Source organism: Sarcophilus harrisii, chromosome 2 (assembly GCF_902635505.1).
Source record: "Sarcophilus harrisii chromosome 2, mSarHar1.11, whole genome shotgun sequence".
Lineage (NCBI taxonomy): Eukaryota > Metazoa > Chordata > Mammalia > Dasyuromorphia > Dasyuridae > Sarcophilus > Sarcophilus harrisii.
Window position 1 is genome coordinate 583844154 of NC_045427.1, and position 12489 is coordinate 583856642.

The 12489-nt window shown below is 34.6% G+C and overlaps 1 protein-coding gene across 3 annotated transcripts in view; it reads left to right on the forward strand.

Annotated features, from left to right (window-relative positions):
- KIF20B (kinesin family member 20B) overlaps window positions 1-12489 on the forward strand; it is a 90944-nt gene that overhangs the window by 65528 nt on the left and 12927 nt on the right. For 2 of the 3 annotated variants that reach the window (XM_012540592.3, XM_012540596.3), the window contains exons 27-29: window positions 2065-2241; window positions 5269-5436; window positions 7322-7450. In XM_012540592.3, coding sequence (XP_012396046.1) covers window positions 2065-2241; window positions 5269-5436; window positions 7322-7450 — 474 coding nt within the window. The remainder of the gene's footprint in view (window positions 1-2064; window positions 2242-5268; window positions 5437-7321; window positions 7451-12489) is intronic. The other variant, XM_031956021.1, reaches the window with a different exon arrangement.

Sequence of the window (12489 nt, forward strand, 5' to 3'; positions counted from 1 at the left end):
TATAAATTTTCATGAACAAAATCAACCCACCTATAATCAAAGAAAGTGCTGAGAACAGGGAAAATCTTTGCATCATTTATCTTTGATGGAAGTCTGAGATTAACACTTTGTACTATACACCCATATGTATTATAAATAAAACCAAGGACTATAGATGAGCAATAAAAAAATAAGGACAATTTTCAAAGAAATTGCCAACTCCTAACTACTGTATAATAGAAACGTTCCAGATAACCCAAGAAAAATGAAAATTTAAAAATTAATGTGAACTTTCAAACCTCACATCCATCAAATTGTCAAAGAAGATAAAAGTTGGAAAATAGCTTTTATTGGAGAGTTTGGAGGAACACTAACACATTATCAGTGAAACCAGGCAACTCATACACACAGTAGCTTTGTGGTGGTTAAATTGTTTTAGTTGTATCTGAGTCTGCATGATCTCATTTGGGTTTTCCTTGGCAGAGATACTAGAGTGATTTGCCATTTCCTTCTCCAGTGCATTTTACAGATGAGGAAACAGACAAGATTAAATGACTTGCCCAAAGCCATTCACAGATAGCAAGTGTCTGAGGTCAGATTTGAACTCAGGAAGATGAGAATTTTTGACTAGAAACAGCATTCTTCATTGTGTTACTTAGTTGTCCCTATACACAGTCTCTACATTAATATAAATGAAAAAAGGACATGGAAGTTAAGCCCAACACTATGTAATTACTTGGGAAACAAAACAAAACAAAACATTTCCCTCCTTATTATGAGGGGAGGGCTATACATATATGGAATGTTTTATACACTTCTTTACTAAGAAGGAAGTATGTTGTCTTACTAATTACCCAGTACTGGCCTTAATTTCCATGTTCTTTTCCATTACACTGCATTACTTTATAATCATTTTTGCCCTTTTCAGGGGACATCTAGCTGCTGGCAGTGCTGTCAAGTAGAATACTATCTGTCCAATGTGCCTTCTTTTCCAATGCTACTTTTGCTGAATCCTCCCCCTGCTTCCCTCCTTCACTGATTGTCTAAAATTATAGGATCTTATTGTCTTATTGCTTCTTTTGAATTCTTTCATGTCTTCCATTCAACATTCAAACTTAATTATTTGAGAGCAGAAGACTTTGTTTCTCTACTAATGAATTTGAATCCAAGAAGTTTACAATATAGTTGGAGAATTTGATTCTTTACACTTTTTTAAAAATCTTAATAGAGTAAGTTTTAAATCATAGAAATTTAAAGTTGTAAAAGACTTAGAGACTATGTGAATTAAAACCCTTATTTTATAGATTACGAAATTTGATGTCCTAAGAGATGTCTTTGTCAGTTATTCATCTAATAAAAATTAAGATCCTACCTGATCACTAATTAATTTTTTTTTAAACCTCTACACAATATTTGGTATTATTGACCACAGGGCTATAAGCAAAACCATAAGGAGTTTTATATATTCAATTTGTATAACTCCATGGATGATATTTAAGATTCTTGTTGTTTTTTTAAAAATAATAACTCACTTTTCCATAGCCTTTGAAATTTATAAAGTCGTTTTCCAATTATACAACACTTCAATATGGTAGATGGTGCCAAATATTAATAATTCAAGGATATCCAAACTCCAAATAATGGATGAGGAAAAATGTCAGGATAATCTGATCATGACCCTCCCCTTTGTTCCTATCCTGACCCTAAAACCATACTCTATTTTTTCATTTTGATAATATTGAAATTTTTTCATAGTGATCTATGAAATTTTAATATCGTGAACTTCTGTCAGAAAATCAAAAGAATTGTTTTGCTTTATTCAGTTTTTAGACTACATTGGAAAATTGGGACATTATTTTATCCAAAACTTTAAAACATTGCCAAAAGTAGTCTTTTAATGCATTATCTTGATGTTTTCACAGTGACAACATGCATAGGTGTGACCACATTATTTTATGTATCTTTTAGTAATAAAGATGAAGTTGTTCATAATAAACATTTAACAGGAATCTTTTAATAAAATTTCAGGTTATGATTATTATGATTTTTTTCCATGATTTTTTTTTTTTTTTTCCCTTATTTAAGGCAAGGCTTACTGCACAACTAGCAAATAAAGATAATGACCTACAGAAATGGCGAGAAGAAAGAGATCATCTGGTTTTGGCATTAGAAGTACAGCTCAAAACACTAGTCTCTAGTAACATGCAAAAAGATAATGAAATTGAGCAACTAAAAAGGACCATATCGGAGGACTCCAAAAAGGTTACCTTTCTTTTCTTTTCTTTTTTTCTTCACCTTCACCAACAGGAATTGTTGGTTTAACTTTAAAAGTTTAAAAATTTTAAAAAGCTGCTGTTCATAGTACCAGAAAGGTTTGAAATTTAGGTTTATATAGGAGAAAGAACCTTAGAATGAAAAGCAGACCATCCTAATTTTGATTTCACTGTAATTACAACACTATCCTTTCATGGGTTGCTTATACTTGTCAAATAAGGTGTAAATGCATGTAAAAAGCTTTGTGATCTTAAAGTGCTTCATAAATGTGATCTATTATCTGTAAAAATTCATAGTTTGTGCTTCTTAATTCTATAAATATAATATTTCATGTTCTGCAATTCTCCATTGTTTCCTGTGATTTTCTGCATATTCTTTAATCCTCCTGAGCTGTTAACTTGGGTTGTTGTATTCTCATGGTGGGTATTATTCAGTCATTTTAAAAGTTTTTTTTTCCCCATATATTTTATTTTTATTACTTATAAGAATTAAATTTTATTTTTTCAACTGTTAAGCATTTTTTTTCTCCCTCCAGTTTCTTTCCTCTCCACTACCTTGATCAGTCTTAAAAATTGTTCAATTTTTAAGTATAGATGTTATATTGTATAAATTAATCTTTAGTTCACTTTGCGTGGCATCAGTTCTCATACATCTTCCCAAGTTTCTCTAAAATTGTTGCTAATTGTATTTTTTAGAAAGATTATATTTCTTGCTTCTATTATATTATATTCATTGTCATTTCACTTTTAAAAAGTTTAAGGAATTAGAAGCAATCAAAACAGGCATTGATTTCTAGGATCTTGGCAGTGAAATAGAAGAGATAAATTAAAGCACAGGGATGAAATGATCAAGAAAAAGTTTGAAAATACCTTTTATTATTAAGCTTTGTTTTGACCTGATAGAAATTACCCTATCTCTCTCTTTTTTTAAAAAAAAACATTTTCTCCCTATAACTAAGTAAAGCTTCCTTATTGTAATTTAACTGATAGTACGGTGTTGTTTCCCTACTTTTCTAACTTAGATTTTGTTAAAAGTATTCTTTATCAACCATCCTTGATGATATCACAGGTTAACAGTCATCACAAGGTTACCATTAAGTTGTTTGGAATGGCAGATGGGAAGGAGAAAACTCCACCTCCCCAATTCTAGTTGGTGGCAGGAATGACTTTTCTCCTATTTATTGGGGTTCCTTTCTGTATTACAGCTTCATTTCTATTTTACAGATGGGTGTGCGGGGTATTCAGGGAGGGCCAGCACCTCTGCGTGAGGGTTTGCTGAACCCTTTCCAGGGCTGCTCCTCCATCTTTGATGTTCATCTGCCACCTAAGTTGCACCTGTGGCTCCAAGAAGCCACACCCAGGTAAAACCATCTTGGCAGATGGACTCTACATGATGGGGGTAACCAACAGGACTTGCACCCTTCCATGTGCCAGGGACTTGCCTGGCAGAATCGGCAGGTGAGAAAAGTTTGTTCCAAGGGGGCTGAAGCCAGCACTGTGGAGCACCTGGACCTTGGTCAGGTACTAAAGAGCCAAGGTCATCCACTGCATCCCATCTAGACGTTTGTCTTGCCACTGAACCTGAATTCTTGGAAGAGGGAGGCTGATGACTTTGTGCAGTTCTGCCTCACTTAAATCTACTTCCCATGACAAGTCAAGACATCATCCATTAGGTGGATCCTCTTCCAAAACAAAGGGCATAAACCAGCAATGCCCTGAACTAGGCGTTCACAGAGATATCCACTCTGACTAATCTTATCAGCTGCTCTGTGGTCAGATATTTCTGACCCAGCGGGATAGTGGACCTCTGCTGTTATTACCAGGGAGCTGTCATTCATCCATCTCCAGTCAGTTTATACCCTTTAGAAGGACATTACAACCACCAGGTCTCTTCTGTTGATCCTTACTGGATAATCTTGCATCTGTGTTGGTTTTTATGGATTTTCTTTTTCATTCCCCAGAGGATCAGTATCTGCCACAGTCCTTTTCACTCTTTATTTTCAGAAAAAGTTTCATACTTGTTTCTTATCTCCAAGGTCTTCTTTTCTTCTTTTGTTGGATGTTTTTCAACCTCCAACTTCATGATCAAGGTCAGACTCCATCTCCACCTCTTCAAATTCTTTTGGTTTTTTTGTTTTCACACTTAATCCCTTATAGCTTTTAAAGGAACACTCCATTGCCCTAGGAACCTGCAGAATAGAGAAGTATTCTTCAATTCCCTTACTTTTTCTTTTAATCATGTAAGTAAGGCAATTTTATATTTGCCTTAGTATTTTATATATATATAGTATAATTTGATATTGATTTTGATCTTTATTCTAAGTTAATAGACTGATTAATGAGTTCTTTTAAAGCATTTAGGGTGTAATCAATTCCACTTTTGACAAGTACTAAACAACATCATAGAAAATGAAATTGATTACACATAAATGTAAGATTTCTTAACATTTATGTGTGTCCCAGATCCCAGAAGCTTTTGGTTCCCTTTTGGAAATAATGTTTGTTGCCTGCATTCATAATTTAAAAGAAAAGCAAAATTTCAGAAGTTATTGAGAAGAAAAATGAAACAGTTTTCTCATCTAAGTTCCCAAATACTCCCTCCCACCTCCTTCCCAAATCTAACCAAAGATCATGGATCCTATGTTAAGAACTCCTGCCATAATGTAAAGGAAATGAATGGTAAAAGATTTAAATATTTTATCTGAGTGTATTGGGGGCTATTGTCGTATTAGATCTAATTAGAAGTAAGGATAAAGAGGAGAAAATACAGGTTACAATTAAAACAACTTCACTCTGATGCAGTAGTTAATGAAATTGTTTTGTATCTGGATAGGTTATTTGAGTTTTCTAGGGAAATATTCTACTTTTATTTTGAACTACCTTTTAGGGCTTGCTTTTAAAATATGAAAGTGAAGGGAATTTGGCCTTATATGATTTTAAACATTTTGATGTGTAAAGATCTCTCAGCACAACTTGCCTTTCAATTATTTTATGCTTAATCATGTTTTAAATACAGGATTATAAGCCTACAATTAAAGAATCGCAGACAATGTTAGCTGACAAAGAAGACATTAAAAAGTTTAAAGAATTGAATTGTGAGAATTCTAATGCTTTGCAAGTAACACCTTTGACTACAGCTGATATAGAGATGAATACGGGGGAACAGTTGTCTCCTAACATACAGGTAAAATGGAATTGAAGTTTTTCAGTTTTTAGAACAGGTGTTTATTGAAATATAATTGAATAATGACCATAAAAACACATCAGGTTATAATTTGATATACATTTTGATGATGAGAATTTTATTGTATTTTTTCAATATAGCCTTAGTGTGACTATAAAGTAATGAAGTTGTTTTGTGGAAATCACTATTTTGCTGTAGCATCTTCCTTTTCTTCCTGTCAAATAACTGAATTCTAATTTTTATAGAGTAGGTATACAGCAATTCAGGAATGGAATTAAAAATTGTTTTTTTTTTCCTAATCTCTTGTGATTTTGACACTTAATATAGTATCAATGTTGAGAATAACAACAGTAATGAAAATTGTTACTTAGACAGCCATATCATGTTTTCATGTGCTAGGTGGCACAGTGGTAACAGTGCTTGATTTGATGTCAGGAAGACTCCTTTTCCTTACTTCATATCTGACTCCAGATACTTACTAGCTGTGAGATCCTGGGCAAATTATCCTCTTTACCTCAGTTTCCTCATCTTTAAAATGAGCTGGAAGAGGAAATGGCTAACCACTACAGTTCCCACATGGGGTCATGAAGAGTCAGACATGACAGAAAATAGCTAAACAACAGTTTTGTTTTCACAGATAGAATATTATCGTCACACATTTCTAGTCTGATAAGAGCTATTGATTATTTTTTGAATATAGAAAGTAATCCTGAAACCCTTTTTTTTGTTTTTTGGAGGAAATAAATAATTCATTTATTTTTTCTGTCCTTTCTAACTAATCACCATCATACCACGCCACGCCACACCACTTTAATACTTAACTCATACAAAGCCTAGTTTGAGTTGTGACTTGAATTTAGTAGACATGCATTAAATGCCTACTATATGCCAGACACTGTGCTAAAAACTGAAGATATAAATAAGAAAAAGACAGCCTCTGCCCTAAAGGGACTTACAGTCTGATAAGGGAAGACAATCTATAAAAAAAACCTAAAAAGGAGTAGTGGTACTTCATGGTGTTCAGTGGATTTGAAAGCTACTTATATGGAAAATGGAGTTACCTGGAAGGTTGTGAGTCCTTCATAAAGGCTTTTGGAGGAATACATTACTCCTCCATCAAGAGGGGAATTAGAAAGGGAAGCAAGTAGGATGAGTTGAGAATGTGTTAGGCATCAAAATCTGAGTTATTCTGCATGGATGATGAGGTTTTAGATTTTTCCTCTACACTTGAGAGAAAAATCTTTTTATATTTCTGGGAATATAGCAAGATATTTTCATAACATCATTTGCCCATAAACTGGGGAGTTAATAGCACATGACTTTGAAACCTTATCTTCACAATAGTGCATGAATAAGCACATGTTTGTGTGCATGTGTATGTTTATGAGTTATACACTGAAAAGTAATTATACAAAGTGATTTCCAAGTCTTACAGATTTTTCATGTTGGGGTGGCTTGTTCATTGGTTTAACATTAAGGCTGTCAGTTGAATAGTGTTTATATGGAGGAACAGAGTGAAACACAGTCTTCATGGAAGCATATACTGCAGGAATGACCAAAAGAGAGAAATGACTTATGAGATTATTGTCACCCAGATATGAATTAATAGGACCCTAGGCTAATATAGCATGAAGTAAAACAGAAAGGGGAAAAAATGGGAGACACCATAAAAATGGAACTTGGGCTTTGTGGACTGGGAGAATAGCAACTGTGTGACTACATTGAAGAATTGGGGGAACATAAATGCTTCATCTGTGTAGTTTAGTTCAATTTATAATTTGTAAGAACCAGTTTGGGATTTATATTCCTTATCAAGAGTATTTAAAAATTTTTCAAAGTTTCATAGCTCACTTTTTGAGCCCAGAACTCTATTCCCTGCCTTAAGGAAAAGGACAAACAAAATCTGGATAACAGCAAGTCTGGAAATACTCTTCCTTCCAATTCTGACACAGTAAAAAGGGAGATGTCCTCAAAGCCTTGCCCAAGTGATGAGCTCTCCGTGGCTGAAACAGAGGTGGGTCTATTTTTGGATTAGTAATGAATTTGATGGTGTTATCATCAGTGGTACTGATTTTCAAAAATTGTATTTTAAAACTTGATTTGACCAATACTTAAGTTAAATGTTTAAGTGAAAATGTTTTATTTTCTATTGAGAGAATATTTAACCATTTGATATGATAATAAACTATTCTTACTGGTCTAAAATCATAATTTAAAAAATTCTCAGTGGAGATTAACCCCATCTTACTATCTTAATGTTATTCTTTGGGAATGGATAAGTCATAGTTAATTCTTTTTAAAAAGCTTTTTTTTTTTTTTTTTTTAAATTCTGAACTTGACAGACACCTAAAACCCATTTCAATATACAACATAGATCACAAAAAGAGAATTGTGTATACAAGTGAAACTTATGTAGTACTTTTTAAAAAAAATATGTAACCAAACTCAATATCTTCAGAACTATCATCTTGTCTGTACTTACTTCCGACCCACCCTATAGGCACTCTACACCTTTTAAAATGTTTCTAAGGACTTGCTCTTTTGTTCATTTGTTATTATCCTTCTCCTTCAATCCCTCCCCCAGAAAAAGGATTAAAAAAAAATGCATGCTCGCTTTTTTTGTTTGTTTTCGTCATTTTTCCCCCTTTTGATCTGATTTTTCTTGTGCAACATTATGATTGTGGAAATATGTATAGAAAAATTGCATATTTTTTAACCTGTTAGATTATTTGTTGTCTAAGGAAGAGAGAAAAAAAAAATTGACACACAAGGTTTTGCAAGGGCAAATGTTGAAAAATGTCTACACATGTATTTTGAAAATAAAAAGCTAAAAACAAAAGCAACCCAAGAGAGGTTAGATAACATTCCCAGGATCACACAGCTACTAAGTTTCTGAAACTGGATTTTAAACTCAGCACTTCCTGATTCCAGGCTCAGAACTCTATTCATTGCCCTCATCCAGCTGTTTTTAATAGGGGAAAAAAAAATCTGGTTTTAATGAGGACAGGCTGCTTGGCAAGTGGTTGTAATGTTGGACTTGAAATTAGGAATACTCCCTTCAATATTTACTGTGCTGTCCTGGACAGTCACTTAATGTCTCTCAGACTATGACATCTCAAAAAAAAAAAAAAAAGAATTAAAACAAAACCAAATCAAATTTGTAATTATTAAGCATATTCAAACAAAACAAATTCACACAGTGGCCACATTCAAGAATATATGTCTCCTTCCACACCTTGAGTTCATCATCTCACCATCAAGTTATGGGTAATATTTTTTGTTTTGGGTTCTGGAGATTGATCATTTAAAATTGTTTTTCTTCACAGTGTTGACATTCTATTAACTCTATATCAGTTCCTGCTTCCTAGAATTCACTGAAGTCATTGGTTTTGTCATTTCTTAGGATGTTTTCATATTTCTTTATATTCACTTACCACAATTCTGCAATTCTTCAATTGATGATTTTTTTCTTTTCCTCTTAATTTTCTCCATCAGGATCAGGTTTGTTTGTTTGTGTTTATTCCCTCCCCATTATTATCCTTCCTTTTTACCATTTCTTTTATTCCTTACCCCCATCCACTTCTGTTTCCTCAGTTTGTCATATTTCTGCTATGATGCATGAAAGATAAAATAACTGAGGAAACAAAGGTGAGCTTCCAAGCATATCCATTTATTAATAAGCAAAATGTACCAATTGCATAACAAATTGGAACCAGGCCTTCTCAGCCTTGGCACTAGACTCCAAATACAGGGAAAAACAGATGGTTGTGTGTTAAAAACAATGAATCAAACACGCTCCTGACTCTGGTCCCTTGACTCTTGACTTTTTTCTTCCTTGTTTGTGGTGTTTTTTCTGGCACTTGAGAGCTCTGAATTTTGGCTATATCTTTGCTGGGACTTTCCTTTTGGCATTTTTCCCCCCAGCAAGTGATTTGCTTTTTGATTCTATTACATATGGGAAGTTTTCTTTTATGACTTCTTTAAATTTAATGTACAAACTTTTTTTTTTTAATCAGTTTTCAAGAAGTTCAATGATTCTTAAATTTTCTCTGCTTGATCTCCTTTCCATTTCACTTCTTTTGTAGCAGGCTCTTTTCTGTTTTTTTGCTTCATTTCTTCTTGGTATTCATATACTCCTTGTGGAAATTTATTTTTTTTTCCTTTGGGTTTCTGCTTGCTGTTATTGGTCATTCCCAAATATATTGTAATTCTTTATAGTAGTTTGCTTTTTTTATCTCATCAACCTTAGTTCCTGCACTTAAGGTTTTATGCCTCTTGTATTTTTAAGTGGGGTAGAGAGTCTTACTTGGTCTCAACCTGGATTACCTGGGTTCCTGAACTGATCTCCACCTACTGGGATTAGAGCCCTCTGGAATAGGGTACTGGACTTTCGGGAATTTTCCTGTGTTTCAAGACACAGGCATACTGTACTGGTTCCTTTATTGTGGAATCCTCATAGCCCTGGGAATTTCGTGGAGCAGGTTTCTGCTATTGATATCATCGGAGGCAAATTGTCTCTGTCCTGTTTATAGTAGAGCTAGTGAGGCTTCCATCTGGTTTACCTGAGCATGGGTGCTACATTTCCCCCTTCTAGTACCTCCTCTTTTCCTTTCTCCTTTTCCCTCCTACTTTCCTCTAAATTGAGACAAGTCTGATGAGATTAAAGTTCACACAATGCTCATCCTCCTCCCTTCTTTCCCTCAACTGTAATAGGGTTTGTTTGTTTGTTTGTTTTTTTTTGCCTCTTCATGTGATGTGATTTACCTTATTTTAATTCCCCTTCCTTCTTCCAGTACAGTCCATTTTCTACCTCTAGTTTTTTTTTTTTTTTATCATCACAGTAAAGTCAAATTATACCTACTCCCTCTAAATATATCACTAACAAAGATACAGTTCTCAAGAGTTAAACTTATCTTCCCATATCAGGATATAAACATTTTAAGCTTTAAAAAAAAGCTTTTTTTTTTTCTTCCCTTTTTACTTTTTTTTTTTCCTTGAGTTTTGTATTTGAAGATCAAATATTCTGTTCAGCTCTGGTCTTTTCATCAAAAATAAATGAAAATTCCCCATTTCATTAAATGTCTATCTTTTTTCCCCTGAAAGATAATGCTTAATTTTTCTGGATAATTCATTCTTGGCTATAGTCCACATTCTTTTGCTCTCTGAAATATCCATCCATATTCTAGGTCTTTCAGTTCTTTAAAGTGAAAGCTGCTGGGTCCTGGGTATTTCTGATTGTGGTTTGTGGAGTCTGGGTTAGCTCCCTGGAGGCCTCAGTATCAGCCAGAGTCAGGATAAGCAAAAGTCCTTGGTCTTTAGGGGGAGAAGTGAAGGGGAGCGACAAAACTGTCACATGCTCTCCACCAACTTCCCTTCTCTTCATCCTCCTCTAAAGTCACTCTGGCTTGTCCTATTCCACCCCCTAATCCCTCCTACAATTATCTGTATATGCCAAAAGATCAAGCTAGCATAGAATCCTGAGAAGGGCCATTTTTGCAAGCATATGCTAATAGAGTATTGTCCAATAGATAATTAGCCTTAAGTATTCAATTGCCTGATTCCAGTGCACCTATTCAAACTTTCAGTCCTTTACATCTTCCTCTTTCTTTTGTTTTAGAACATAGGTGGTCACACCATTCCTGACTTCTCAGGGAGGTGAGATCCCCAAAAAGGAGGTGATCACGCCTTCTCTGACTTCTCAGGAAAGGAAACACTGAAAAGGTGATCATGTCCCCCCCTGACTTTTCAGGAAGGGAGGTAGAAGCACTAAAGATCACCACGAGAAAAGCCAGTGATAAAGCCCAAATTCTTTATTATCTCCTTCACATTCTGTTTCCTTGCCTAGGGCTTGGACCAGCTTTCTGGAGGTCCTCTGGAGTGTGTCTTGGTTTCTGTGGGGGAGGCAGGAGGACCACCACTAACAGTCTCTGTCTTGAAGTCTGTCTCAATCCAATAGCTTGTGCTCCAGCCTCTAGCCACCACAAAGGTGGGAGATGGAATGAATGTCTCTGGCTGAGTTTGTCCTAGCTCTATTATAATTATATCATCATAGGTGTGAATCTTGCAGAACTATATTAAGTACTAAGTACATGTACTGACCTAGAGAACTATTAATCACTATGTTAAACTAGATAACCATTGTATTATCAATTCCTTTGAATTAATACCTTGTTTCAAGTATGCTTCTCTAGAGTTCTGGGTCATTATATTTCCACACTATTCTTCTATTTTAACTGTGAATTTTGGTTCGTGGGCTCTGTGTTCCTAATGAATCAATCAAGAGAATTGTTTGGATGTGACCACTTGCACTTGGTGCCTTTTTTCCTTTCATTAGATCAATTAAGATTACTTTTGGAATCCACAGGATATAATTGTAAAAGAGAAACTGATTAGATTCCTTCATCCATATTACTTTCCATATTTAATTGGTCGCCTTGTAAATCACTAATTTTATCATAAACTCAAGATTACATCCATTAAGGAAAGAAAAAGGCCCTATGTACAGAGGAGGTTTATTGGAAGATTTTGCAGTCAGTAGAGGTCTTGAGAGACTAAGTATGACTCACAACATTTCCCTTGTTAAACAAAAAAGAAGGTCTCATTTCTGAGACTTATCAATAGTGTTTCCTTGGTCTTGTTACTAGGTATTTGAGGGCAGTAATTGGCTAGGTGGGATGAATAGTATAGGATGGAAGGACTCTACTTAGAAGGTAGAATTCTGTTATTTGTAGGAATTAGGGTGCTACCAAACACCCCTTCATTTAGGCTGAGATGAGAATTAACATAATTTTGGAAATGGATAGATGTTCCCAGCAGAAAAAGGCAAAATTGAGAAGGGCAGCAGATTGCACAGATAAGCAGACTAAAACCATCACTCTAAACTCTAAAACTAACTCTAAACAGTTATTATCTCTAAATAATTTTACCACCATAGAGCCCTTTGAGACATGTTCTTTTGGGTAATGGATTATAAAGCCTTTGCTTTAAGCAGTTAGTTGGTTTCCTTAGGATTCTACCCTCTGGGAATGCTGACCTAGATAGAGATGGAAAGAA